A 27,360-nucleotide genomic window follows, 5' to 3' on the forward strand; every position below is an offset into this window, starting at 1 on the left:
CCAACGTGGGCCCACGTTTGAACTCACAGCCCCAAAACTGAGAGACCCACAGTCCAACCTTGGCAACATTTAAAGGCAGACTAGTTGTAAAGAAGCCAGGCATCCGAGGATAATCCAAACAATTCAACAAAGAATTCTGGCCCTGGCTGTGGCTCCCACGGTCTAGGATTGATTGACTCAGTTCAAAATAGTTCACTTTCTGGCGACTTCACCAATAGCCCCTCCAGGGACCTTTAATAAATAAAATAACAAGTGACATTTTTGATCCAGCTGAAAAATTCAGCTTTCAAGATGAACATAATTTCTAAAAACAAAGCCCCATCCTTTAGAAAGACCTATTCACCTCGGCTCGAGGACCATTTCCAGCCCTACAAGTACCTGTTGAGAGTCCCATGTATCTGGCACCGAGTTTTTACGGTTTCATGTTACTGAAACCAAGAGAAATAGATGGGAAGGGTCTTAAGGAATTGTGTTGTCTGTCCCCGGTGAATAAAGCTGACGCGTTGTCCGCTCTCAAAGGAAATCGAGTTTCTCTTGACACCCACACCAAGCTATGGGTACCGGGGCCGCGACTGTCGAAACAACCTGTACCTGCTCCCGACGGGGGAGACGGTGTACTTCATCGCCTCCGTGGTGGTGCTGTACAACGTGGAGGAGCAGCTGCAGAGACACTACACCGGCCACAACGACGACGTGAAGTGGTGGGTCCTTACCCCGTGCAGCAGACGCCACAGCAGAGACGCCAGGGCTGAGAGAGAAGTAGAGACCATCGGAGAAGAGCTCTCCCTTAGGGTCGCAGTCATAGCTGGCGGTCAGCTAGTGAGCTGGCTGTCTAGGACACCAGAGACTCGTTTCTTTTCTATCCATGTAACATGTAATCGCAACCAACTGCGTCACCCAGGCTTCCCACAGACCCCTGTTTGGAGGCCTCCTTAGCAAAGATGCTAATGGCTTCTGATTGGGAGTTCTTATTTTTTAAATAAAAACGTCCACGCTTATGCCTGGGTGGGCTATAATTCATTCACTTTTTATTCACTCATAAGTCACCTATAGCTTTTGATAGAGCTTTTATGTATCTCGGAAGGACGGGTGGTTGAATGGGCGGCTTTCCCTAATTCTATCCGTCCTAGAGCCCTGGTCAAGTACAAAAATCCTGTTGGAAAAAGATGATGTTTCTGCTGCTTAACATACTTGATAAAGGTGGTCGTTGGAGACTTGGTATTTCCCAAGCAAAGGATGCTTTCTCCTTGAGTTTGGAAATTCTCGAGAAAGGGTAGAATGAAACAGACACTAATTGGCCAAAGGTGTTGGTGTGCTCAAGAAGCTTATCCTGAGTCCTTGAGAAGTCAGGCACCGTGTCAGTCTCATATTTAAATTTTTTGACTAGATCGTATTTGGCCAAGAGAAAAGTAAGGCTTATCTTTAAAGAGCAGCGGTTCTATAAATACTCTCTCTTTTTTTTTTTTTTCAGCCTAGCAGTTCACCCCGACAGGATCACCATCGCAACGGGACAAGTTGCAGGCACATCTAAGGATGGAAAGGTGAGTTGTGTGATCTTTTCACATTTCTCTAATGAACGGGTAACTGGATATCCTCTTCTGGAAGCATTTCACTGATGAATAAGTCCACCTAGATATAAAGTATCTGATTCAAATTTTTTCTTGCAAAAAAATTTTTTTATTTTTTATTTTTTCATTTCTTTGAGAGAGAGAACACGAGCAGGGTCAGGGACAGAGGGAGAAGCAGACTCCCCGCTGAGCAGGGAGCCCGATGTGGGGCTCGATTCTGGATCCTGGGATCATGACTTGAGCTGAAGGCAGAGGCTTAACCGACTGAGCCCCCCAGGCGTCCCAAGCAAACTTTAGACCCTCAGCCTGAGTACCCTGTACTCCTGGCGTCACCCTGGAGCCCTCAAAGGCTGCAGGAGAATTTGGGCCCACGTTTTGTAAGCACCTTGGCAAGGCTTTAACTTGAATTTTAAGGAATCAGAGTAGGAACTAGTGGATTCTAACAAACTGAAAATAACGTGACACTGCCTTCCACTTGGTTCTTGACCACAGTCTGTGGTCCTTGCCATGTCTTACCCAAAACTCCTGGTAGTTTCTTTGCTATCTACTTTGCACAGCTTATTCTTGTACCGTACATGGGACGAACCTCATTACACGGAGCATGTCCAGTTTTTTTTTTAATGTAATTTAATTTAATTTTTATTTATTTATTTATTTGACAGACAGAGATCACAAGTAGGCAGAGATGCAGGCAGAGAGGGAAAGGAGGAAGCAGGCTCGCCGCTTCCTGAGCAGAGAGCCCGATGCGGGGCTCGATCCCAGGACCCTGGTATCATGACCTGAGTGGAAGGCAGAGGCTTTAAACCACTGAACCACCCAGGCGCCCCACACATGTCCATTTTTAGCAGCATGTTTTCTTCCTGAAACATGAATGCTGCCATTTTTCAGAAAACGCTTTAATAACATCAAATTTTAAATATTAACTTTGTGTTCATTCCCATTAAAATTCTATACTTAAGGAGCACCTGGGTGGCTCAGTGGTTTAAAGCCTCTGCCTTTGGCTCAAGTCATGATCTCAGGGTCCTGGGATCGAGCCCCGCATCGGGCTCTCTGCTCAGCAGGGAGCCTGCTTCCCCTTCTCTCTCTGCCTGCCTCTCTGCCTCCTTGTGATCTCTCTCTCTGTCAAGTAAATAAATAAAATCTTTTAAAAAATAAAAATAAAATTCTATACGTAAAAAGAAATAACAGGAACCATGGAAGTCAGTTTATAATGATGTAACACATAAATGGAATAGGGTCTTCTTTTTTTTTTTTAAAGGTTTTATTTATTTATTTGACAGAGATCACAAGTAGGCAGAGAGAGAGGAGGAAGCAGGCTCCCCCCGAGCAGAAAGCCTGATGTGGGGCTCGATCCCAGGACCCTGAGATCATGACCTGAACCCAAAGCAGAGACTTAACCCACTGAGCCACCCAGGCACCGATATCTTTTTTTTTTTTAATGTGAAGTGGCTTTCAGGTCTGGAAATGGTAGCAAACCTTGTATTCCTCCCTCTAGTGGATTGAAAGGGTATTTCCGTCTCTGGCATTGAAATCCAATCAGAATTTCGAGCTGGGGAAGACGGAATGGCTCTCCCAGCCCAGCCTTCAGATCAGGCGCACAGAGACACAGAGAGGTCGTCTGACCATCACAGACACACAGCTGCTCAGAGCAAGTCCTGGCTAGGGGTCACCCCGCTCTGTCCACCTGGTATAATGCTAGCTCTTCTCCCGATCCGCCTGCTGATGGCTCTAGGACACTTTCTTCCCTTGAGGGAGAGAAAAATTGGGACTGTTCATCTTGGAACACAACTTAGAGGGCTTGGAACTAATGGTAACGATTCTAAATTTCACCTGTGCATAATCAATTGCCCGTTTTGCTCTTGCGAGGCCCAAGAGTGTTAAACTCTCAGTACTATTTGGTGGGGACTGACTTGCTGGATTTAGGTGTATTTACACTTAGTGACAATAGAGACTTCACAGGAATAGCCCTTGGGTGAGTTCCCGCTTTCCTTGTCATTCTTCATTTTTAAAATTTGGGCTCATCTGGGTGGGCAAGGGGGAGCCTCCGTTCCTGCGGTACAGTCAGGAAGAATGGGCTGTTCAAAACGTAAAACCCGCTGGCCCTGCCCCGACGTTCAGCTGGTCTCAGGGGCCACAATGTCCAGCAGCCACCGGCCACGTTTCGTTGATGCTCAAAGGCAGAGACTTCAAATGCAGGAAAAGACCTTTCGTTTTGACAGAACTGAAGTAGTCTTGTAGCTTCAAGGTGAAGACAGATGTGTACGCCCCACGCAGCCAGCGACTTTCTCTCCGCATTTCCTTCTAAACAGCAACTGCCCCCACACGTGCGCATCTGGGATTCGGTGACGCTGAACACGCTGCATGTCATTGGAGTCGGGTTTTTCGACCGAGCCGTCACCTGTATCGCGTTCTCAAAATCTGTAAGTGCGAGTCCCATGGGCGCGGGCGCCTTTGTCCGAAGGTAGGAGAGCAGCAGGTCAGGGTTGAAGAGGGAGGAAGTTAACACACTCGCTGGCTGCCGGGTGTGTGCGTGGGTTTGCAGGCTGACACCATCCTGCACCTTAGGTCGCCTCTTCAAAGGTCACACGTGTCCCCTCGGGGTCACACACCTGACGGGAAGAGGCCCCGCAGCACTGCCTTCGTGTTCCTCGGGGCGGTTTTGCCCACGCTGACCTTGAATTTCACCTGCTCCTTGACAAGCGGCCCTAGTGTCTCTGCTGTCCCCATGCCGGCTGCCTGTCCGTTAGCAGGAGTCAAAGGGGCCTCGTAGTCTCCAGATCTTCCTCAGGATGTGCCCATTCAACAGATCCACCCTGGAAAAAACTGTTCCAGAAAAACAGTCCCTCACACGTGCATGTGTTCCCTCAAAACAGCACGTGCCGCGGCCCGAGGGCCTTTGCTCCCACATAGCCTCCTGGTCACCCTGCGCGTTAGTCACAGACGTGTGCTGTGTGTGCGGTGGACACCGGCTCCTCCAGGAGGGGGCCCTGCAGCCCCTTTGGACTTTTCCTAATAGAGCCAACGGGGCAGGACCACCCCCGACCGCTCTCCGCTGCTCACGTGCCTCCCTCACCCACGTTCACCCCCCGTCCCGCAGTGGCCGGAAAGCAGGTCTCAGAGCGGTGCATACGTATTCTTTAGCCCAAATGCACGCTATTAAAAGGAAAATTAATGTTCACTGTTAGTCACTTTTAACGTGTTATATTCTCAAATGCAGCCTTCCTGGGAACACCTTTTGTTTTCCAGAACGGAGGGAGCAGTCTGTGCACCGTGGACGACTCCAACGACCACGTGCTGTCCGTGTGGGACTGGCAGAAGGAGGAGCGACTGGCCGACGTCAAGGTCTCTCTCTAAGCCCCACGCCGGGCTCCACTGTAATTTCCCCGAGCGGAGCCTTTGGCTCCCGCTGGCTCCCGCTGGCTCCCAGACCCAGGTCCCTTTTCTTGGTGGGCCACAGGCTCCCCATTCCCGGGCCGGCCCTCGGACCTGACACCAGCTCCCCGGAATCCCAAGCCCGCCCCTCTCCCCTCCCAGGGTGCGGTCCCAAGTCCCGGGCAGGGTCTCCTCCGCCTTCATGACACCCGTAAGGTTTCCTCCTTCCTCGCGTCACAGCCCCTCCCCTTCGGAGCCACTCCTGTGTTCCCTGTTCGCTGCTGCCTCGTTTTATTCCACATGTGTGTGCTCGCGCTGTCATGGGGGCGCTGCAGGTGTGGCGGTACGGGAGGTGTCCTCCTTGTGCCACAGGGCGGGGACAGGGGAGTGGGGACGGGTCAGGAGCAGCCAGGGCTGAGGGAGAGGCCAGCGTGGCCAGTACGGGTCTTGGGCAAAGCTGAGTGGCCTCTGCGAAGGCGAGCGCCCCTGCAGGACCCCAGCACCTCCCCGTGGGGCCCTTCCGACGGGGGTGCTCTGGGCTTCTCTTTACCACCCCGGTCCATCATGTGCGATAGGTCCCGCAGCTTTCCTTACGCTCTCTTGTATTTTCCTTCTGTGGAAATCATGAATGGATCCCGGTCGTTACAGACCTGACTTCAGAGTCCCCATCCTGTCCTGGTAGCTTTAGACCACTTTACTTCCGGGCCGTCAGGACCACCACGCATTGCCTTATCTTTCTCCCTCGAGTGTCTGGGATGCTGGGTCCATATTCTAATCTGGCATGTTTCCTAACACCAGCTTGCTAACATTCTGGTTGAGTATTTAAGTTCTTGCTAGGTTGCTGGGTTGAAAATGGTCAGAGGCAAATTATCACCTAGGTTTAAGGCTTGTGACTGAATTTCAAGCAGAAGGAACAATCAGGGTCAGATTCATGCAGCCAAAGTGCAGGAGCTGAGAACCCAGTGAACAGGTCAGGGACGGTGCAGTGACTCCCAAGAGCCAGATCCCCAGCCCTGGAGCCCCGGCCTGGTCACCAAACCACCAGCAGAGTCCTGGGAATTACCAGGAGGGAATCCCAGAGCAAACAGGACAGCCAAAGTCAGCCAGGAGCGATAGGGCTGGATAAAATCCAGATTCCTGGGTCCCTGCCAAAATTCCCATCCCCAGATGGGGCTGAGGCTTGACACCACGTTGTAACACACGTCAGGCGATTCTGTTTTCAGCCTCAGCTGGGAATCCATGACGGGAGATGAGAGCAAATTCTTGGGTTCTTAAGTTTCCAGCCGGCCCTTCAGCAAAGGCGTGCTTCGTGCCCGCTCCTGCTGGGCGCCCCCCTCCCCTGTAGAGAGAGAGGAGCTGAGGTCCCTGTCCTCGGGGCTACGGCTCAGCGGGGGAGACAGACAGACAAGGAGAGGTTATGACACCCAGCAAACATAAGCTGAGTGTTTATGGAAGGTGAGCTCAGTGGGGAGAAAAATCAAAAGGCTTTAGGGCTCGGCCCGGACAAGCTGTCTGTGGCTCAGCTGTCACTTATTTTCTGACGTGTCCAGAGATTTGAGACATTTGATTCTCCTGTTTTGCTCAAAGTGTTCTAACGAAGCCGTGTTTGCTGCGGATTTCCACCCCACGGACACTAACATAATAGTTACCTGCGGAAAATCACATCTCTACTTTTGGACATTAGAAGGAAACTCCCTTATTAAGAAGCAAGGATTATTCGAGGTAATGTTCCATTCCATTTGTTTGAGTCTTCACTGAGCGGTGCATGTTGTCAGGGCTTCTCTGGGAGCAGTGAGGCGTACCGCAGTCTCCAGAAGTTGCTGTGATTGGCAAATCAGGACATCTATCTGGGGGTGTAGTGATGAAGATTATTCCCGGGGACCCCTCACAGAACTGAGGGCCCCCTGTGTCTCTGTGGGTATCCTTGGTGATGCCAGGAAGGAAAGATGAACCAACAAGGGGAGAAGCGCAGGGACAGTTGCTCTGGGGGCCGGGTGCTGCGCCCCCCACCATGCATGGTCCTTGCAAAGAACAACCAAGAAGGTCCTGGGGCTTGTGAGTACCAGGGATAGCGCCTCCTTCCCGGCAGGGGCCCAGTTAGAGGACTGCTTTGTTCCAGTGCCGGGGCCCTGTTCTGAGGCTCTAGTCAGGACAACACAGCCCGTCCCATGACACCTTCCTCTGCCCCAACTGTCTGCAACTTTAAAATTGCCAGAAACTTCACGGTTTTAAAGCAGATAGTCTTGCAGCATATGTTATTTAACAGTAGATGAAAATGAAAGGCACGTGCGGCTTTGGAGCACCGTGCCTTTAGGTCAGAGGAATACAAATTAGAGGGCGTCTTGACTAAATACGTGTATATATTTACAACATCCCGCAGAAGCAAGAAAAGCCAAAGTTTGTCCTCTGCGTGACTTTTTCCGAAAACGGTGACACCATCACTGGAGACTCGAGCGGCAACATCTTGGTGTGGGGAAAAGGTAACACAGACTTGTCCCCAGAGCAAAAGATGGGGGGCGAATATTATACGAGGCTAAACGCAACTTCTCTAAGAGCCGTCTGTGAACGGAGTTAACAGAATTACAGCTAAACCACAAGTTTAATAAGTGCCTACGAATATGGGTGCGTGTGTAACCTGAAACCTTAAAACTAGAACAGAGGAAAACAATAGCAAGAATTGTACACTTTCTATCACTGCAGAAGGCTCTTTAAGCCTAAAATATTTTGATGGGATAGCTTTAATAAGAGTTCTATTAACCAATTATAATGGTGAAGGTGTCAGTGACTACTTAGCTATAAGACACTTAAATAACTTCCCTGGTTCCCGCGGCTTCTGGCAGATAGTTATTGAGAACTAATTGTGTGCTAGACGGCAAGTTAGCCACTAAGCACACGGATGATCACAAGGCCGTGGTGCCAGGGAGCCCACAGCCGCGTAAGGAGGATTCGTTACTCAGAAAACACCCATCCGGGCAAGTTCAACGAGCGTTTGCAGCAGGAAGAAAGGGAAAGCACACCATCCCTGTCCTCAGAGGGCTTCGAGTTTGGGTTGGGGGTGAAGGCAGAAACAGACTCCCGGATGTGACTTCAGGGTAACGTGGTGACTTCCCTAGTGTCCCTACTACTGTGGGGGCAAGTGCTTCCCACGTCACCCCGTTTTACCCTTAGCAGGCTCCTGCAGGATAAGCAGGACACAAAGGGGAAACTGAGGTGTAGGACAGTGAAGCCACTTGTCGAGGATGTGAACCCCAGCCCCCGTTCTTCCCTGTGCACAGTCTCGCCACGCTTCCTCCGTCCTCGGCTTTCCAGGAGCGTGTCCTCCTGGATCGTGACGTAGCGCAGAGCATGCCTGTCTGCTGCTGCACAAGCTTCTAGAAATTGCGTCCCTTGTAGATGCACACTGCAGAGATGTCCTAACGGACAAGATGCCACTTTAAAACCAAAGAGAAATGGGAGGGACGGAGGCGACCTCTTGGATAACGTCCTGAGGATGGTTTCCTTGGTGTGTTTAGGTACGAATCGGATAAGCTACGCTGTTCAAGGGGCCCACGAGGGGGGCATTTTTGCACTTTGTATGTTACGGGACGGCACGCTGGTGTCAGGAGGAGGGAAGGACCGCAAGCTCATTTCCTGGAACGGAAACTATCAGAAACTTCGTAAAACTGAGGTAAGATAAAGCAAGCAGCGTTATCGAAATTCTTTTTTTTTTTTTTTCAAAATTCATTTCGAACCTCCCGAAACTGGTACACTAACCAGTTTCCTTGTTAGTTTGAACTCTTCGTCTTGCTGTTTCAAAAATGGTTTAGATAAAACTTTATTAAAAAGAAATATTTGGGGGCACCTGGCTGGCTCAGTCAGTTAAGCGTCTGCCCATATCAGGCTCCCTGCTCGGTGGGGAGCCTGCTTCTCCCTCTCCAGCTCCTCTGTGCTTGTGTTCCCTCTCTCCCTCTCTCTGTCATGAATGAACGAAATATTTAAAAAAAAAAAAAAAGAAACCTTTTATTAAAATCATTGGAAGCAGTTTAAGTGTAACTACTAAAATGGAATTAAGTTTGTAAAATTTTAGGTTGTAATATATTGCCCATTTAGAATATTTTTGTAAGAGAACAGTCTCACCTTTCTAAGAGAATATTATCCACATTTTTATTTTTCATTCAAATCTTTCTTCTCGGGGTGCCTGGGGTGGCTCAGTCCATTGAGCATCTGCCTTCGACTCAGGTCATGATCTCCTGGTCCTGGGATCCAGCCCCATGTTGGGCTCCCTGCTCAGCGGGGAGTCTGCTTCTCTCTCTCTCTGCCCCTTCCCCTGCTCATCTCCCCCCTCCTCAAACAAATGAATAAAATCTTTTAAATTAAAAAAAAAATCTTCCATCTTTTTCCACTTTAATTTCCAGGTGTGACTCTGGAGACATCACTACCTGGAACTAACATTTACTGAGTATTTACCTTGTTCATGGCTGAGTGCCAACATATTCTCTAAAGCTCTCTCTCCTTTCACTGTCGATTTTACCACCTTATTACCCTGCACACCAGTAGGAACCACAGGAAAGAAGTTTAATCTGCCTCGTACACACTCACTGGACCCCCTCCCCCAGGCCCTGGGGACCTAGGAGCAGGCACATATCAAGGCAGGCATCGGTGCGAAGGTGAGGGTCCCTATCCATAGCGTCCAGTGGACACGTTATAGACCTTCTCCAGCCTCTGAGTGGGTGTGTACAACACTCACAACACATCACATTACATCTAACCCGTTCTATCAGAGGGCAGCGTGACCCACTGCTTTGGCAGTATTGATACGGTTCTATTGATTATTGCTGTTAATAAAGGAAGGCCTCTGGGTGAGCTTTGGAAATCGCCGCCGCGTTCATGGAGATTTTCATTGTGATGCCATTCTCTATCCTAAGATTTGACCAGCATTTCACTGAATGGGCTCCTATGTTAAAAAGATTTTATTTATTTATTTGACAGAGAGCATAAGCAGATAGAACAGCAGGCAGGGGGAAAGGGAGAAGCAGGCTCTCCATGAAGGAGAGAGCCCGATGTGGGACTCGATCCCGGGAACCTGGGATCATGACCTGAGCTGAAGGCAGACGCCCAACCGACTGAGCCACCCAGGCGCCCTGGGCTCCTGTGTTAAATCGTAACTGCAACAGAAGCCTCAAAGCGTCATCCAGTTTCTAGAAGATTCTCATCATTTTTTTAGCATCCATGCCTTCCTCTTCCTTAGCATGGATTATTGTCACCTTTTCCCAAATGTTTGCCATCTGCGCTGGAGATGGAAGGTTTGTGAGAGAGCAGGCGGTGTCTTTCCTTTCCAGAACTGGGGTGCCCAGAGTCCCCCAGCCGGGTCTCTACGTTTGTTCCTTTATAAAGTGCGAGAACCTCTGTTTATTTCATCATGCAGCAAATTAATCTTGGCAGGCATATTTTGAAATTGTTTGTCTTAAAATTTAGGTAATTCCATACGTTTACCGACATGAACAGTGGATTTCAGAACTAAGTCATACGGAGTTGCCAAAGAATTTACCATTTTAAGTTACAGTAAATTTTAGGAACTCTTTTTTTTTTTTTTTAAGATTTTATTTATTTGACAGAGATCACAAGTAGACAGAGAAACAGGCGGGGGTGGGGGGGAGCAGGCTCCCCGCTGAGCAGAGAGTCTGATGCAGGGCTCAATCTCAGGACCCTGAGATCATGACCTGAGCCAAAGGCAGAGGCTTAACCCACTGAGCCCCCCAGGCACCCCAGGAACTCTTCTTACGGCTTATTATTCTATTCTCTACTTTCCAAATTGTACCCGCTACTGCTATCCAAAGCCACGAAGAAAAGAGTAAACTAACCAGTGTTGTTTCTAATTTTTTACTGCAACCAAGAAAAAGATACTTCATTTTTCATTGTTTTTGTTTAACAACCTTACTCTTGCCGATTCTTTTACACTTACATACATGTGTAGAGTTCAAATGTCCCATGTGGGGTTTTGATCGTTCACTCAACAAGTCCCAGCTCTGGACCTTGCTCTCTCTCCATGTTATGTGTGCGTGTGTGCACACGTGCGTGTGCATATGTGCACGTGTGTGTGTGGGAGGGAGGAGGGAGGGGCTGTCATCATGATATAGAAACACACACTTGGAATGGTGGAGCTAATATTTAAGGACATTTTCGATGTTTTCTTCTCAATGCAGATTCCAGAACAGTTTGGCCCGATCCGGACAGTGACCGAGGGGAAGGGTGACGTGATCTTGATAGGCACAACTAGAAACTTCGTTCTGCAGGGCACTCTGTCAGGGGACTTCACACCCATCACTCAGGTGCGCTCCCGCCCAGCCAGCCCAGCGCGGCCTTCACCGGCTGCGGAATCAGAGGCTCAGAGAGCATGAGAGAGGCTTGCACACAGGGGATGATCCCTTTGTCTTCTAGCAGCGAAGCCTTCCTTGGCATCAGTTTCAGCTGCTGTCCTGGCTTAGGTCGGGTGGGAAGGGAAACTGGGGAGGGCAGCCGAAGGCGTGCGGATGCCACGGGCCCCGCCCCCGAGTCTCCCCGAGTGTTTCAGAGAGCTTCCTCTGTCTTGGTCCTTTGCAGGGTCACACCGATGAGCTCTGGGGACTGGCCATCCACGCCTCCAAACCTCAGTTTCTGACCTGCGGGCATGACAGGCACGCCACTCTCTGGGACGCTGTTGGTCACCGGCCCGTCTGGGACAAAGTCATAGAGGTAGACATGCACGTTGTGTAGCGTTTTTCTTATGAAAGTTCATCTGGAACACGTTTGTTTATGTTTTTGCATGCAATGGCTAGAGATAGAAAATTGTCCCAAAGTAAATGTCACCCAGTTCACCCCGTTTGGCCGACATTGGTTTAAACATGGCCTCAAGTGGTCCCCTCCGTGTCATCCTGAAGTTTGCTGGTGAGTTTTTCAACAGCACGCTAGCCTTGCAGAGTTGGGGGGTTCCCCTGAGTGCAGAGTTCCTTCACCAGCTTCCGTGCTCAGAAGCCTGTTGTGAGCCCATGCCCCGCCTACAGCGCACTTTTGCAAGGAGAATTTACGCATCCGATGTAATTATCTCTACGATTGGAGTTTGACCCTCGGGCTTTAGACTTCCAGTGGGCTTCTCTGGGATCCTCACAGAAGGAACTCAGATTACATATTGGAGCGCAGGGATGTCCTTGTCCTGCCCGCGTGGAGCCAGCAGCGGGACAGTTACTGAGCGCCGGGCACTGGGCATGCAGGAGCTGGAGCCTGCACCCGCGAGGGAGCCAGGTGACCGGGTTGGAAGCCGAGGCTTAGTCAAGTCCACTGGCTGGCCGTGGCCGCTAGGTCAGCAAGTGACAGAGCCAGCGCTTACACGCAGCTCAGTCTGATTCCCTGACCCCGGTCTTCCCCTGCGTGGAACAGACTGTGAAGCACCGTACGTCCGTGTAGCCCGTGTCCTTGCTGACGTGTCCCGCCCTCTGCAGCCCCCACTCCTCCTCACAGCCCCCACCGAGGGCCCGGCACTCCCCAGCATGCCACATCTGCATTTCAGCCTTTTACCCCCTGGCCCCTTGCCCCCGAGAAGGTCACCGAGGGCCTAGAGCTGGCCGCCACTGGTGGAGCTGAGCACTGAAGTGACAGGACCCGAACCCCTCAGATGGAAGAGTGGGTCGGCCGAGGTGGCAGGATGGGCTGAAGGAAACGGTGTCCCGTGTTGGACCTGTCCCCCTGGGGGTTGGAGGAACAGATGGGGGGACACAGCGGGGGGGGGGGTGACCTCCCCTGCTGCTCTTCGGCCGCAGCCCCTCTGAAAGCAATCCCAGAGGCTCCATCCCCCTCCTGCTCCCCTGACCAGTCACCCCTCAGCCCGACAGAAGGGAAAGGGCTCAGAACCAGGCGCCAGAAAGATCTCTGGTTAAGTCCTCGCTCCTTAACCCACTGCCATGTGGCTTTGGACGAGAACCTCCCTGTGCCTCAGTGTCCTCAATGGGGAAATGTAAGGAGCCTGAGAGAATTAATGACACAGCAAAGCTCCAAGCGGAGGTGGCTCTCTCTGTATCTCGGGGCGGCCCTGAGCTTGGTTGCAGCTCCCACCTGAAGAACGCATTGCCCAGAGCAGAGTCAGTACCTGCCATCTCGTTTTCCAGTTGACGCGGTCACGTCTCGATGCCCGACTCTATTTCCATTCCCGCGGGTGCTGCTTTCTCCGTCTCCCTGTCACCAGTCCCTCTCGCTTGGGTCCATTCGAAGCCCTTCTGCCAAGGGACCTTCTATCTAAAGCAGACTCAATGATGTCATACTTTTCAAAGATTCTACTGTTTTTAAGTCCTCTCTACACCCAGTGTGGGGCTGGAACTCAACACGGAGATCAGGAGTCACACGCTCTACCGCCTGAGCCAGCCAGGCACCCCAGTCACGTCACACTCTCTACGGAAAGAAAACAGTCAGTGTCACCATGCTCTTGTTTCCCCATGATCTCAGCCCTGACCGTGGAGGCACAGCCTTCCTTAATGACGTCCACACACCTTCCATCCCACCGGGACATCCCAGCTTGGGATGCCCTTTCTACCCGTCATTCCTCAAATACGCCCCAAACGGGGTCGCTTCGGCCTCTTGGGTCACACTCTCGTCCCCGTTGCACCTGATCCCAGAAAATACTGATCGGGGTGTCCACTTCCTCTTTCACCAGCCTGATCCCTCCTGGACCGGAAGCTCCAGTTCTGAGGGTCTCGGCACCAGGAAGCGTCTGCCCAGTCTCCCAGTCGAGCTTCCTCTAACTCTCCCTCTCCTGCGACTTGACAACTTGCTTCTTCCTCTGTCACCCACCTTGTGCCAGAGTTAGTGACGGACACGTTAGTCAGGGACACTGGATCCAAACCTGAATGTGCTTCCTGGCTCAAGACCCTTCCGGGCCTGCCGAGCGTGCAGCATGCGCCCCGGGGGGCTCTGATCCAGTGTCACTACTGGCATCGGGCTCAGCGGTCCTGTTCCAGGGCCATCAGGCACACCATGGGGGTCAACCCAAGGGGCTGCCAGGACTGGGAGAAAGAGCATTTATGTTTGGTCTGTCTTCTGATTCCTGTAGGCATGAAAAGATAATTCAGACAGAAAGAGGAAAGCCTCTAAAGGGACCCATATCTAGTGTGACGGATACGTGACCTTCACCGGAGTAGAACATTTTCCTCTCTTGGGAGCACAGAGAGCCTTGTTGTTTCAGTGGGGCCACGAAGCCCCTTTGGAACATCCTGTGCATGTGTGTTTTCTGCGGTAGTGCTGTGTCTGGCCATCAATTTACACTTCCTTTACAATGTTTTAGGATCCAGCTCAGTCTTCTGGTTTTCATCCTTCAGGGTCTGTGCTTGCAGTGGGAACACTGACTGGCAGGTAAGTCCGTGTCGCCAGGGCTCTGCTTTGGGTCTGTGGTCCCCCAGGGTCAGGCGCAGGGTGGCTACCCCATCCAGCTTCTAGCCACCGCCTGAGAATTAAGCCAGAACGCAAAACTAACAGGGAAGACGGTGACCTTTGCATTCAGGACAGGCCGGGGGAGGAGGTATCTGACGAAAGCTCTGGACCTTCCTGCCCATGCACAGACACACATGTACACGCACACGTGCACACACACACGCACACACAGACATGCTTGCCTACAGTTCCAGGGGATTTGTGGAGCTCCCCAAGCCCTGATCTGCAGGCTGTGGGTGGAGCCTCAGCTTTGGAATTGGGCGAGAAAGCATTTCAAAGCCCCAAGAATTTAAAAATGCTTTTCTTGCTGCCCTTTCGAAATTCTAGAAACTTCCCAGATCCCGAGCCTCGCGCTCAGATTCTGCCAACGTGTATTTACCAAGAGTCTCCAACAGGCCAGGCAGTAGGCCTGCACTTGACTCCCGGCTCCACCACTCAGCAGCTGTGTGTCTCTGGGCCAGCCAGACAACCTTTCTGAGTAGTTTCACATCATAAACCGTGACAGTATTACCTGCCTAGACACGTGGCCCTGGTAGTTGGAGGAGGTGGCATAGGGGTTGTTCTCTGGGGTGTTGGTGGCTCTGGTGCTCAATGTTTCGTACATTTTGATTACACTTTCGTATCGTTTGTCATGGTACATATATGCTTGTTGAGGTTTAATTCAGATAGTTTTAGTGATTTCCTCCCATCCTTTCTCTCTAGAAAGCAAACCATTTAGACTCTGTTGGGATGACTATGGAGTGTGTATGAGGGAAGAGGAACCATTTATAAGTCACAGGTCACAGCATCTTAAGAGCAGGGCACCTCATAGCCAACAGAATTCTTCACGAAAATATTTTGCCAGGTGTGCATTTGTGTGCGACACCCACACATTCATACACACACACATACACACACACACCCTCCTTTTAACTCTCCTGGGGACAGTGGAAGCTTCAGACTCCACGGGCTCTGATGAGTGGCTGACAGCCAGTGATCACTAGAGCCACGTGCTGACTGTGAGCGGTAGGACAGGGCCTGGGGGCCACACCAGGGTGCCCAGAATCACAGACAAGGTCCCGTGGGTGGGAGAAAGGGCACGTGGACTCTAGTGCTTCCCGCCGTGTCTGCCTCCCACATTCTGGTCCTCGCGCCAGCCTTGGCTCTGGATGGGGCCATTCACGGGGCTCTGGAGCATAGCCCATCAGCCCCAGCCCCTGCACTTATGTTCTGGCCTCTGTTCATGGTCAACAACACGTCAAAGGTAAATGGTTGTTGAAGACACAAGTCGAGAAGCGAAACCCAAATATCGAGGGTCAGCCCGTCCCCTGAACTAGGAAACAGAGAAACTCGCACTGCTCTCTGGCCGAGCCCGTGGAGTGTCACCTGTCTGGGGTCCCCTGGGTCTGAAGCTGCCACAACAGGGCACCCACAGTCCTTTCCATCCCTGGAAACACTGGAGTCCCGTGACTGTCACCACCGAGAACACACAGGCCGGAGATTACATGCACCGAGTACCGAGTCCTTGTTGGCAGATAGAGAGCACGTCTGTATCCCTTAGCGTTTGCTTCAACACTGTGCCTCCACGGTGGACTTGGCCCTTATCCTCATTTTATAATCAAGGACGTGAGGCCCAGACCAGGTCCGTGGCCGCCCTTCTGCCACCCTCTCCACCCAGGCTTTCCCTGGGCTGTTGCTGCCAGCATCACTTCCGGGAGGCCAGACACCCCAAGGCTGGCCCAGCCAGCCTCTGGGACCCACCCTGCTGCTCTGGGGCCAGATGTCTGGGGAAACCCGTGCAGGGGCCCCTTTTGCTGCCTCCCCTGGCCGGGGGCCTAGCCTCCGGGCTTTCTGTCCTTTGAGATACACATGACAAAACTCCAGCCCTGAGGTCCCTGTCACCGAGGTGGAACCACATCATTTCAAAGGAAAGCCAGCGTGCTGCTTCTTTCTTTAGGAAATGCTTATCTGAAGGAATTTTTCCTGAAAGAAAAGCCAAGAATAAGCGTTCTTGTTAAGCCAACAAGAGTATTTATGAAGCCCTGAGAGGAATGGTTTTTAACATTACTGTCAAGTGTACTAGTCTTCCTTTATCTTCTCACCAAACAACTTACCGTGCTTTTTCTTGTGTTCCACCAGGTGGTTTGTGTTCGACACGGAAACAAAAGATCTGGTCACCGTTCACACGGACGGAAACGAACAGCTGTCCGTCATGCGTTACTCCCCAGGTGAGAGCTGCAGTCCGCTGGCCATACAGTTAGGAAATCCTGCGTGGATGTCTTTAACAATTTTTTTTTAAGATTTTATTTATTTATTTGACAGACAGAGATCACAGGTAGGCAGAGAGGCAGGCAGAGAGAGAGAGAGGGAAGCAGGCTCCCTGCCGAGCAGAGAGCCCAATGCGGGACTCGATCCCAGGACCCTGAGATCATGACCTGAGCCGAAGGCAGCGGCTTAACCCACTGAGCCACCCAGGCGCCCCGTGTGTGGATGTCTTTAAAGGAAGAAATCTCGCAAGCCTCCTGAGCGGAGCTTAAACTGTCCTGCTTCTAACTGTCAAACGTAGACAAAATTAGACCGACTCGCGTACTGAGTCCGGGCGGTCACCACCCAGCTGCAGACAGGACCCACGCTTAGCTGTTCTGGCTTTGCCGGAGCCCCTTCGAAGCAGTTCCCAGAAATTAGCCCTTCATCCGTTAATATGACCAAACAGATCTTGAAAAGATGAGGCCTTTTTATTTTTTAACACCTTTATTCAGGTGTAATTGACAGATTCTGAGTGAATTCAGGCCACCATACAGCCGTCACCACAAACCTTGCCATCGCCCCAAAACTTCCCTCCCTGCCCCTTAGCGATTAAGCTCTACTCCCACCCCTCAGCCTTGGGCAACCCCTGATGTGCTGTCTGTTCTATAAATCTCCTTTTCCGGACATTCCCTATCAATGGAATCATATACTACAGAGATCTTCTACCTGGAATACTGGTTTTCGAGATTAATTTGGGTTGTTAAGCATGTGTCCGTACTCGATTCCTTTTGAAGTGCTAGAGAGGATTCCACTTCGTGGATATGCCTCATTACATGCTTATCCATTCATCCGTCAGCGGCCGCGGGGGTGGTGTCTGGTTTCTGGTTAATAGGAAGAGTGCCCCTGGGAGCACTCCCTGTAGGTCTCCTTGTGGTTTGTTTTCATTTCTCGAGGGTGAATTCCTAGGCAAAGGACTGGTGGATGGCGTGGTAAATCTGTCCAACATTTTATGAAACGGTGCCCAACGGCTTGCCAGAGAGTCTACAAGGTCTCGGGTTCCCACCAGCAACGTGTGGGGATTCGGGTTTTTCTCTGCATTTCCACAACACCCGTTATTACCTGCCTCTTTCACGACGACCCTTTTGGTAGGGGTGGTGTAGTATCCCGCGCGGTTTTAACTTGGCTCCCAAACTCGGAAACGCTGGGAATGTTCGCCTGTGCCTGTCAATCCCGCCCGTACCTTTGGTGAAATACCTTTTCAGGTATTCTGCCTGTTTTCTACTCAGGTTGTTTGTCTTACTCTTGAGTTGTAAGAGCGCTTTCTAGGGTCCGTGTATACGTTCTTTATCAGCTCTGCCACTTGCACGTTTTCTCCCAGGTGTGCCTTGTCTTCCCATCTTCTTAATGGGGTCTTCTGAAGCAAACGCTTTCCATTCTGATCAAGCCCAGTTTCTCAGGCTTTTCTTGGAGGGATCACGCTTTTCGTGCCACGCCCAAGTCCTGAAGTTTTCCCCTTGGCTTTCTTTGAGAAAGGTGGTTGTTGGGGCGCCTGGGTGGCTCAGTCCGTTAAGCATCGGACCCCTGGTTTGGGCTCAGGTCATGATCTCAGGGTCGTGGGATCCAGCCCCGGGCCGGGCTCCACGCTGGGTTGGAGCCTGCTCCAGATTCTCTCGCCCCCTGTCCCTCTGCCCCTTCCCCTCCCTTGTCTCTCAGAGTATTTCCCTTCGAGCGGTTTCAGTCACATGCCATAGACTTTGATAGATGTGCTTCCACGTCCATTCCTTCAAAGCATTTCCTAGCGTCCCTAATGATTCCTTCTTGGGCCTGCGGGTTCTTGAGATGTGTGCTGATGAGTCCCGATCGTTGGGCAATCCCCATGTCCCCTCCTGTCGCGGCTAGAGCATATCTTGTGTGGCTCTAATCAGGCTTGCCTCATGGAGACTTGTTCTCACGGCCTGACACTGGTCGTCCCGGACCGTGGCCCAGGCGCTCTTGAGGAGACTGTGCGTCGTGCCCTCCTGGGGGCAGTGCCCTCTGCGGGTCGGTGGGACACGCGGGCGCCCAGCGCCAGGGCTGACCCATGTGTCGCTGCGGTCGTCCTGTCCTGTCTGGCTGCTCCGGCCGTGGCCGAGAGGGAAGGCTCGCCGTCTCCCGCGGACGCCGTGGGACCTGTCAGTTTCTCTTCCCGGCCCTCTGTTGGCTTCACACGTTTCGGGCGGAGGACAGGCCAGAGCTGCACCCCAACACGGCCAGCCAGGGAGGCTCGCATCCTCCGCCCGCGGCCGTGCGCGCAGGGCGTGTCCGGAGTTCAGGCCGTTTCCGGGTCGGCCTGGCTCCGACTTCCGCTGGCGCGGCGGCGTCTTCCCCGGGCATGCGCACAACCTCGCCGTGGCCGCGAGCTCCGGGCGAGCCGGGCTTCTCTCCTGGCTGCCCCACGCAGGCACGTACACGCATGCGCGCGGCCTCCCACCGCCACAATGGACTCACTCCAGCGGCAGCCGCGAGTGCAGCCGGCGGGAACCACGGGCGCTCACCGCTCCACCATCCTGGAGATGGTCACTTCCGTCCACAGTGCTGCAGGGCAGAGGCCTCGTCCAGAGCTTTGTAGGGAGTGAGCCGCCTGACCACGGAAACAAAGCCGCTGGTGCTCAGGGCCCTGCCCGGCCAGAACCTCGGACCCCCAGCCGGTGGGCGGGGTGAGCACCGCCCCAGGCACGCGCCCCAGGGACTCATGCTGTCCTTCCCCCCAGGTTCAGCAGCTTTTTCTTTTTTTAAGATTTTATTTATTTATTTGACAGAGATCATAAGTAGGCAGAGAGGCAGGCAGAGAGAGGGGGAGGCAGGCGCCCTGCTGAGCAGAGAGCCCGATGTGGGGACTCGATCCCAGGACCCTGAGATCATGACCTGAGCTGAAGGCAGAGGCTTTAACCCAGTGAGCCACCCAGGCACCCCCAGCAGCTTTTTAAGCATAAACGCTTCTCGGATGGATTTATGCCTTTGATCATTTCCAGAGTACGGAAATGGTTATTTTGGTCGGTTTTGTACGTCTTTATAATCGCTTTATGGGGAGAGGATTTGCCAGGCTTCTCCCTGGGCCACAGCTGGAAGCCCTGCCTACTTATTTTTAACATAGCCACAGTGTCACTGTCACCTGCGCAGCTCAAATAGCATTAACTTCTTAATATCATCAAGTATTCGAATAGTCAGTATTCAAATTTTCACTTGACTTCTTAACAGTTTAAATTGGGATCCAAAAAAGTCTCACACATAGTAACTGCCTGGGATGTCTCTGAAGTCCTTTTTTTTTTTTTGAAAGATTTTATTTATTTATTTAAAAGGGAGATAGTGAGAGAGGAACTACAAGCAGGAGAAGCGGGCGAAGGAGAAGCAGGCTCCCACTGAGCAGAGAGCCTCATGCAGGGTTGGATCCCAGGACCCTGAGATCATGACCTGAGCCGAAGCAGACGCTTAAGGGGCTGAGGCACCCAGGCACCCCTGAAGTCCCTTTTAATCCACAGTTCCTCCTGCTTGTCCTCTCTCTCCCTCCCCCACCCCCTCCCCGCTCTCATGTGTACAATGTTCACTTGAAGGAATGGGCTCATTTTTCCTGTAGTTGTTTTCTCCACTCTGGATTTTGCTGAGTGTGTCCCCATGGTGTCCTATTAACGTGTTCCTCTGTCCCTTGGACTTCCTCTGATGTGATGTTTGCTTCTAGAGCTGGATTCCATCTAGGTTCTGCTTGTATTACTGTCTTCCAGTACCAGAGAGTCACATCTTCTCTCACTTTGTGTGATCTTAAGAGCTGTTGGTGCCCAATCTCCAAATCCACACAGGACTACAAATGAGTGGTTTGGCGATGTTAGATATTCTTCTTCACTTATTAGATATAACAGTTCCATAAAGAAAAACTGCTGATCATCTACTTTGTTATCCAGAAGCATAGCAGCATTCATTAAGGAAAGTCAAGTTAAATGCCTGATTTCTTTTTTTTTTTTTTTTTTAGATTTATTTATTTGAGAGAGAGAGTGTGCAAGCAGCAGGGAGGGGCAGAGGGAGAGGGAGAGACAGTCTTAAGCAGACTGTGTGCTGAGCATGGAGCCTGACGCGGGGCATGATCTCACAACCCTGAGATCACAACCCAAGTGGAAACCAAGCATTGGACACTTAACTGCCTGAGCCACCCAGGTGCCCCTGCTTGGTGGCTTTTACTTTATTTACCAATTTCCAAAATAATGAATTTGTTCTCTGTACCCCTTAACAGCGATGAGTCAGTGGTGGTGGGTTGGATGCCATTGTGAACTGAAGTATATTTGTTCTCTTTCCGTCGGGGATAGTTATCACAGGTGGAGCTGTTTACTCATCACGGGCCAGTGGAAGCCTGAGCCCTTCTGACAGTGTGGGTGCCAGGAGGGCTCATGGCTGCTGGGCAGGCGCTTGCTTCTAGGCCTTGTCATTGGATGCTTGTGTTTTAGGAAATGCTATTTTTCTGTGATATGCAGGATATTCAGCTACACAAACATTCTCGGAAATAGCAGTTTTGTCCTTGGACATGCTTGGCCAAGACTGAGCTTCTACTGCTTTGTAGGAATTCTCTATTTTATAGGCTGAACGGTCATCCTCTCTACGTCATGGCGGAGCTGTGTTCTTAATCTCCTCTTATATCATTAGAAAAGGAGCACCCCTTCCAGATGTGTTTTCCTGGTGCCTGAGCAAAGTTCACACTTGTCACCCTAAACAGACAACCCCCCCGCCTCAGGCACCTTAGAACCTTTTCTCCAATGTTGAGAAGATGTTTACTCAGCTCAGAATGCCTTTCATTCTTGATGTTTTAAGTATCATATTTTACTGTTAATTCTGGCAAATATTTCGCATTCTTCTATGCGTATTACATGTTTGTCCTCATTTCCTGGTTATTTGAATCTTCTTGAAATGCAAGAAGCCCTTGTCTGCACTCTCTTTCCTAGGAATCCCTCAGATCTCTACCAGCTCCTGTGGACATGAGCGGAGATCTTTGGGGAGTATATTTGCATTTCTTGTCAGTTCTCTTGGCCATCCCCTGGAGCAGGGAGCCCAATGTGGGGCTCAATCCCAGGAACCTGGAATCATGACCCAAGCTGAAGGCAGCCGCTTAACCAACTGAGCCACCCAGGTGCCCCATGGAGCTTTTCTTCATTAACCAGGGGACCCTTTTCTCAAAGAGGCTTTTGTACACCATGTTCATGGCACTGTTATTCTATGAGAACTCTTCTAAGTGGTAGAAGCAACCCTCGTGTCCATCAGTAGACGGATGGAGAAGCAGAATGTGGTCTAGCCATTCAACAGAATAGTATTCAGCCTTGAAAAGGAAGGAAATTGTAACACATGCTGTTACAGGTGACTCTCGAGAACGTTACGCTGAGTGAAATAAGGCAGACACAAAAAGACAAATTGTATAATCCCACTTACAGGAGGTACCTAGAATAGTTGAAACCCTAGAGCTGGAGCAGCTAAAATTATAACAGATGGTTCCATTATGAAAGAAAGTTAACAGATGATATGGTAGTTCTTACCTTGAGGTCATTTTAGGAGTGTACAAGCCAGCATGCCGACATATCGTGTGGCAGGCTTTCAGACGTGCTTTGCCCTTAATCTATGTCACAGGGGTAGCAGAATCAGCAACAAAGTCCTCCAGGCTCTGGAGTCAGACTGCCTGGGTTCAAATCCCAGCTTCCGTAAGCCTGTGTGACCCTGGGCAAATTACTTTACCACTTTTTGCCTCAGTTTTCTCTCCTGTAAAATGGGCATAATATCTGCCTGTCTTCGGGGTTTATGAGGATGAAATACATGAATACAGGAAGAATATAGGAAGAGTTTAGGATGGTACCTAGTGGACACTACATAAATGTGAACTGTTGTAATTTGATAATAATTATCATTAGCCTTTAGTGTTTATCATCATCAGTATTGTCAGGGCCCTGTCAGTTGGAGGACTCAAGGGTAGATGGTTTCCCATGCAGCTCTGCGGCCTTCTCGAGAACCATCACCACAGATGGTCTCCCCCTCCAGGCCTCCGCTGTCCTTGGCCTGTTTACCCCTATTCCATCAGGATTCCCACCTGGGACAGGCTGACTTGGTCTTGCCAACACCCTTATTTTGACCTGGCCCAGGCTAGGACTTCCTGAAACAACGTTTCCTGATGGTTTGTTTCCTGTAGGACTCCCTACCTTGCAGAAGGAAAATCTGATGACAGTGTTCGGGGGGGAGAACCTTTCTTAATGACTTACGATGGCCAGTGACCCCCAGGACCTTTCCAAATGCTATTCAGGGAATCCTCTGAATTGCTATGAAACGGAACCATTGCCGTGCTCTGTGGATGGAGGCGCTGGTGTTTGGTGTGAGAAGGGATGCATCTCAGTCCCCCAGCCGGTGCACAGAGACCCCGCTCCTCGGGGTTCCATTCCAGACCCTGGTGCCCGCCCCACACGTGGTTCCGGTCTCCTTCCTTCTGCTTCCTGGCCTCAGGAAAGTCTGACCCTCTCTGGATTAGGCTCTTGGTCCTTGTTTCCTTCCCAACATATCCTGCATCGCCCCTCTGTGCCTTCACACTTGGCAGCTCCTCTGCCGGCTACGAAGGTGGGCTCTGCTTTTATGCTACATTGAGCTCCTTCCCTGTGTTTCCACACAAGCACCAAAGCCCCATTCCTTAGGCTTTCCTGAAAAACCAGGAAACCCAGGCGAAAATGGTAACTGATGGCCTATTTGGAAGAGAGGGGGATAGGGCCTTCCAGGCAGGGCAGGGGTGTGGGAGGGAGGACAGAGCGTGCAGAGATGAGGTAGGAGGGGTCTTCCAGGCAGGGCAGGGCAGCGTGTGCAGAGGTGCGGTGGGAGGGGCCTTTCAGGCAGGGCAGCGTGGTGGAGGGAGGACGGTATGTGCAGAGGTCTGAGAGCCTGAAGCTCAGTGAGGAGCGAGGTGGCCCCATCCTGGAGGCTCTTGTCGGCCCATCACTGAGGGAACGAGTGTTGGCCCTTCCCTGTGGGAGTGGCAGGGACGGAGCTGCTAAGGGGAGAGATCTGGTCAGGAGTGGATTTCTTTTTTTTTTTTTTCTTTAAGGATTTTATGTATTCGACAGACAGAGATCACAAGTAGGCAGAGAAGCATGCAGAGACGGCGGGGGCGGGGGGGAGGGAATCGATGCGGGGCTCGATCCCAGAACCCTGGGATCATGACCAGACCTGAGCCACCCAGGCACCCCCAGGAGTGGACTTCTAAAAGACAGCTTTGGAAGTGGTATAGGACTCCCTGAAAAGCAAACTTCTCTTTAAGTCCCTGATTTGGCTATTTTTTTCTAGGTCTGTGATGTCACTAGCATTACTTCTTGTCATTGATAAGTGTTTGTATTTAAAATAAACATCAGGGGCGCCTGAGTGGCTCAGTGGGTTAAAGCCTCTGCCTTCGGCTCGGGTCATGATCTCAGGGTCCTGGGATCGAGCCCCGCGTTGGGCTCTCTGCTCAGCGGGGAGCCTGCTTCCTCCTCTCTCTCTGTCTGCCTCTCTGCCTACTTGTGATCTCTGTCTGTGTCAAATAAATAAATAAAATCTTTTTTAAAAAATCAACGTCATTGCGTATTTCTGCAGACGGGACCTTCTTAGCCATCGGCTCGCATGACAACTGCATCTACATCTACGGGGTCAGCGACAACGGGAGGAAGTACACGCGGGTTGGCAAGTGCTCGGTAGGCGCTCTTCTCATTCTCGCGGGGATGTGTGTGGTCACCACGTGTCTGCCGTGCCAGGAATTTACAAGGCACATGAAACACATCCCGCTCTTCCCTCCCAGGGTCATTCCAGCTTCATTACCCACCTGGACTGGTCTGTGAACTCACAATTCCTCGTGTCAAATTCTGGAGACTATGAAATCCTTTACTGTGAGTACACCCCAGGGCCTGTCTGGGTTTGGATCACATAGAACATTCACTCCAAGACCAAAACGGGGTCTCCTGCAAAACCCCACTTCCCATACTGCCTCGGCCTGTGCCGTCGCCTCCAGGCCTCCGTTGCCTTTTCTATAACGCAGGAGAGTTGGGAAGGGCCACCTCTAAGAGCCTGCACACCACTGAGATCCTTAGGGGCCCAGGGTAGTGTGGGCCCCTCTGGAGCAGAAGATGCTGGGCTCCAAGGAGAGGGACGCCAAGCCCTGAAGGGAGAAGCCCGAGGGGGGCAAGTGGGGCGGGAAAGAGTGGGTTGCGAAGGCGTCATCCCAAGCAGGCAGACACAGTGAAGTCTCTCCTGCCTGGGGGGACAGCAGTCCCGGGGGCCCCTCCTGCTTCTCTCCCCACCCCTCCTGGCAGTGTCTGTGTCCAGGCAGGACCTGAGGACACCGAGGATGATAAGGCTGGCACTTCCGGAGCACAGGCCACACCCCATGCACTGGTCCTTACACGTGTGCCCGGCACCTGCCGTGTGCTGAGCTCTGGGCTAAGCACGGGGATCGTGGGGCAAAAGGAGGGTCTCGTGTGCAGCCTGCAGGATGGTACTAAAAACTTTATATACATTTTCTCTCATGATCCAAAGCTCTCCAGGCTTATCCCTTTTATAGACAGGAAATCTGGGCTCAGACACGAGGCCACAGCATCAAGAGCCAGTGCACAGGGAGGCAGCTGTCCACTTGCTGGGGAACCCAGACAGGTGGAACTGCTGGCTTGGAGGAAAGAGGGAAATAGCACATGCCAGGTGGTACCCGGTCTTCCCTCCCTGCCCTGTCCAAGGTGCTGCCTGACACAGGGCAGAATCAGGGGGAGAGACTTCAGAAATAGGCCATGGGTCTAGAGTCTTCTCAGACGGTCTCATACGCTATGAGTGAGAGCTCGTTTGAGGAACAACAAATCACCTGGGTATGACTGGTTTCCATAAGCTGCTACTCCTAACCCTGGGCTGCAGGGTTGTGTGCGTGTGTGTGTGTGTGTGTGTGTGTGTGTGTTGGGGGACAGCTGGGGGGCCTGAGTGACAGCCTGTGGCAGCTGTTCAAGGGCTCTGTGGGGGAGCGGGGAAGGGAGACACTGACCAGTTGGAGGCCAAGGTACCTGCGGATGGTCAAAGAGAAGCCAAACTGCAGGAAACAGCCCCAAAGAGGGAAATGGATGGGAGGTGGAACCCGGAGGCCCCAGGTGTGCACAATCGCGGCCGTGAGCCCAGCTCCCACCGGGCTGGGAAGCGGAAGGGGTCCCACTCCACAGGGCTCTGTCGCTGGCGGGACAGGGCTCTAAGGGCCAGCCTTGTCAGGGGAGGAAGGGGGGCCTGTGGCTCAGACGTCACCAGACTTGGATCTGCTTGTTCCAGGGGTTCCCTCTGCTTGTAAGCAAGTCGTAAGTGTGGAAACTACGAGAGACATTGAGTGGGCTACTTACACCTGCACTTTGGGGTTCCATGTCTTTGGTAAGTTTTCTGAAGCTTCCATTCAGTTCAAAATAACGTGTATCCACTTTTAGAATATTTCTCTAATAGTTACAAGCTCTCATGGTCGCCGGTTTTGTCCAGCTGCTCTGTTGCCACATGAACCCTACAAGGACATGCTCCCTGCTGCTCCCAGGGGAAGAGCCAGGCGAGAACCAGAGAGAGGTTTAACCCTTATTGTATGAGTCCTGAGATAATATTCTAGAATCTTCTATGAGGTTGTGCCAGACTTCCTAGAAAGATAGGCCAGATGGCACTCAATCTATTTATCATTTGTTAGTTATATTTTTTTTGGTTCTTTAAATTTTTCACTTCCTGTAAAGTTGAGATTGGAATATATTTATAAATGGTGTAAAATAAACTACCACAGTGTAGCAGAATAAAAAAGAAAAGACAATATTTATAATCTCTTTATGTAAGACCATAAGTCAGTAAGGTGGTCAGAATTTCACAAATCTCTTTAGAGCTAGCATTTATCATTTTCTGGTATAAATGCTAGGAACTCCTGGCTTTAATCTAGATCTGTCAGTTGAGAAATGGAGGTACAGTCAGCTGTCTCAGATGCAAAGTTATTGGGACCAAAAGGGTCTCCCAGAGCAATGATCAGCAGACACTCCCCTCGCCAGACTCCAGACCCATGGCAGGCAGACGCCACACCTGCCGGATGCCACCCGAGTAGCCACAGAGGGCAGATACCGAGAAACACCGAGGGTGCCTGGGTGGCTCAGTCTGTTGAGCGTCTTGATTTCAGCTCAGGTCATGATCTCAGGGCAGTGGATCGAGCCCTCCGAGCCCCCGTCCTCGGGCTTCATGCTCAGCTAGGACTCTGCTTGTCCCTCTCCCTCTGCTCCCTCCTCCACTATACACACACACTCTCTCTCATAAATAAAGAGAATGTAAAAAAAAAAAAAAAAAAAAAACCAACACCTGAAAGGCACATACCGGGTTAAACCGTCCTTTGGAGAGACTCATATAGAGTTCCCCCCAAAAACCCAAAAGTTAGGAAACTGTAGGCTGACAACTGGTCAGCTTCCCCTCAGATGCTTTGGGAATAAAGGAAAGGCATTGTGTCCCAAGCCAGAGTTTCTGACATGCTCTGTGCTGTGGAGTGCAGAAGGAAGGGGCCCCCAAGAGTCATAGGAGCCCAGAGAGCCTGCCGTGGCTCTCGCCTGGGACCAGTGATCTGGGAGTTGCCACGGCGGAGACGATCATGGGCAGGCTGGGAGCTGGCCCGGGCTTCGAGAGCCAGGGACTCCGGGCGATCTGATCTCCGTGGCAGCTCAGTGACGGGCCCCGCGCAGCGTGCCCCAGTGTCTCTGGACTTCAGAGCTCT

General features: G+C 51.6%; 2 protein-coding genes across 5 annotated transcripts in view; both read left to right on the forward strand.

Moving 5' to 3' along the window:
• Positions 1 to 27,360, forward strand: part of EML1 (EMAP like 1) — a 174,008-nt gene that overhangs the window by 144,365 nt on the left and 2,283 nt on the right. For all 4 annotated transcript variants that reach the window (XM_032345246.1, XM_032345247.1, XM_032345244.1 and 1 more), the window contains 14 exons: positions 552 to 701; positions 1,472 to 1,541; positions 3,878 to 3,988; positions 4,815 to 4,910; positions 6,528 to 6,662; positions 7,321 to 7,420; positions 8,453 to 8,607; positions 11,123 to 11,248; positions 11,520 to 11,651; positions 14,227 to 14,294; positions 16,491 to 16,579; positions 24,213 to 24,310; positions 24,415 to 24,502; positions 25,914 to 26,009. In XM_032345246.1, the coding sequence (XP_032201137.1) occupies positions 552 to 701; positions 1,472 to 1,541; positions 3,878 to 3,988; positions 4,815 to 4,910; positions 6,528 to 6,662; positions 7,321 to 7,420; positions 8,453 to 8,607; positions 11,123 to 11,248; positions 11,520 to 11,651; positions 14,227 to 14,294; positions 16,491 to 16,579; positions 24,213 to 24,310; positions 24,415 to 24,502; positions 25,914 to 26,009 (1,514 nt within the window). The remainder of the gene's footprint in view (positions 1 to 551; positions 702 to 1,471; positions 1,542 to 3,877; positions 3,989 to 4,814; positions 4,911 to 6,527; positions 6,663 to 7,320; positions 7,421 to 8,452; positions 8,608 to 11,122; positions 11,249 to 11,519; positions 11,652 to 14,226; positions 14,295 to 16,490; positions 16,580 to 24,212; positions 24,311 to 24,414; positions 24,503 to 25,913; positions 26,010 to 27,360) is intronic.
• LOC116591887 lies at positions 18,231 to 19,390 on the forward strand. Its single transcript, XM_032345248.1, has 2 exons — positions 18,231 to 19,108; positions 19,144 to 19,390. The coding sequence occupies exons 1-2, from the start codon at positions 18,533 to 18,535 to the stop codon at positions 19,204 to 19,206; spliced, it is 639 nt and encodes a 212-aa protein (XP_032201139.1). The 5' UTR covers positions 18,231 to 18,532; the 3' UTR covers positions 19,207 to 19,390.

This window comes from Mustela erminea, chromosome 5 (genome assembly GCF_009829155.1).
Source record: "Mustela erminea isolate mMusErm1 chromosome 5, mMusErm1.Pri, whole genome shotgun sequence".
Classification (NCBI taxonomy): Eukaryota; Metazoa; Chordata; class Mammalia; order Carnivora; family Mustelidae; genus Mustela; species Mustela erminea.

Bases quoted from the DNA above. Each gene is read 5' to 3' on its own strand.
- LOC116591887 (XM_032345248.1), top strand. From the start codon at position 18,533: ATGGAGACTTGTTCTCACGGCCTGACACTGGTCGTCCCGGACCGTGGC. The intron at 19,109-19,143 runs CCGGCGGGAACC...CCGCTCCACCAT, and splicing joins AGCGGCAGCCGCGAGTGCAG to CCTGGAGATGGTCACTTCCG.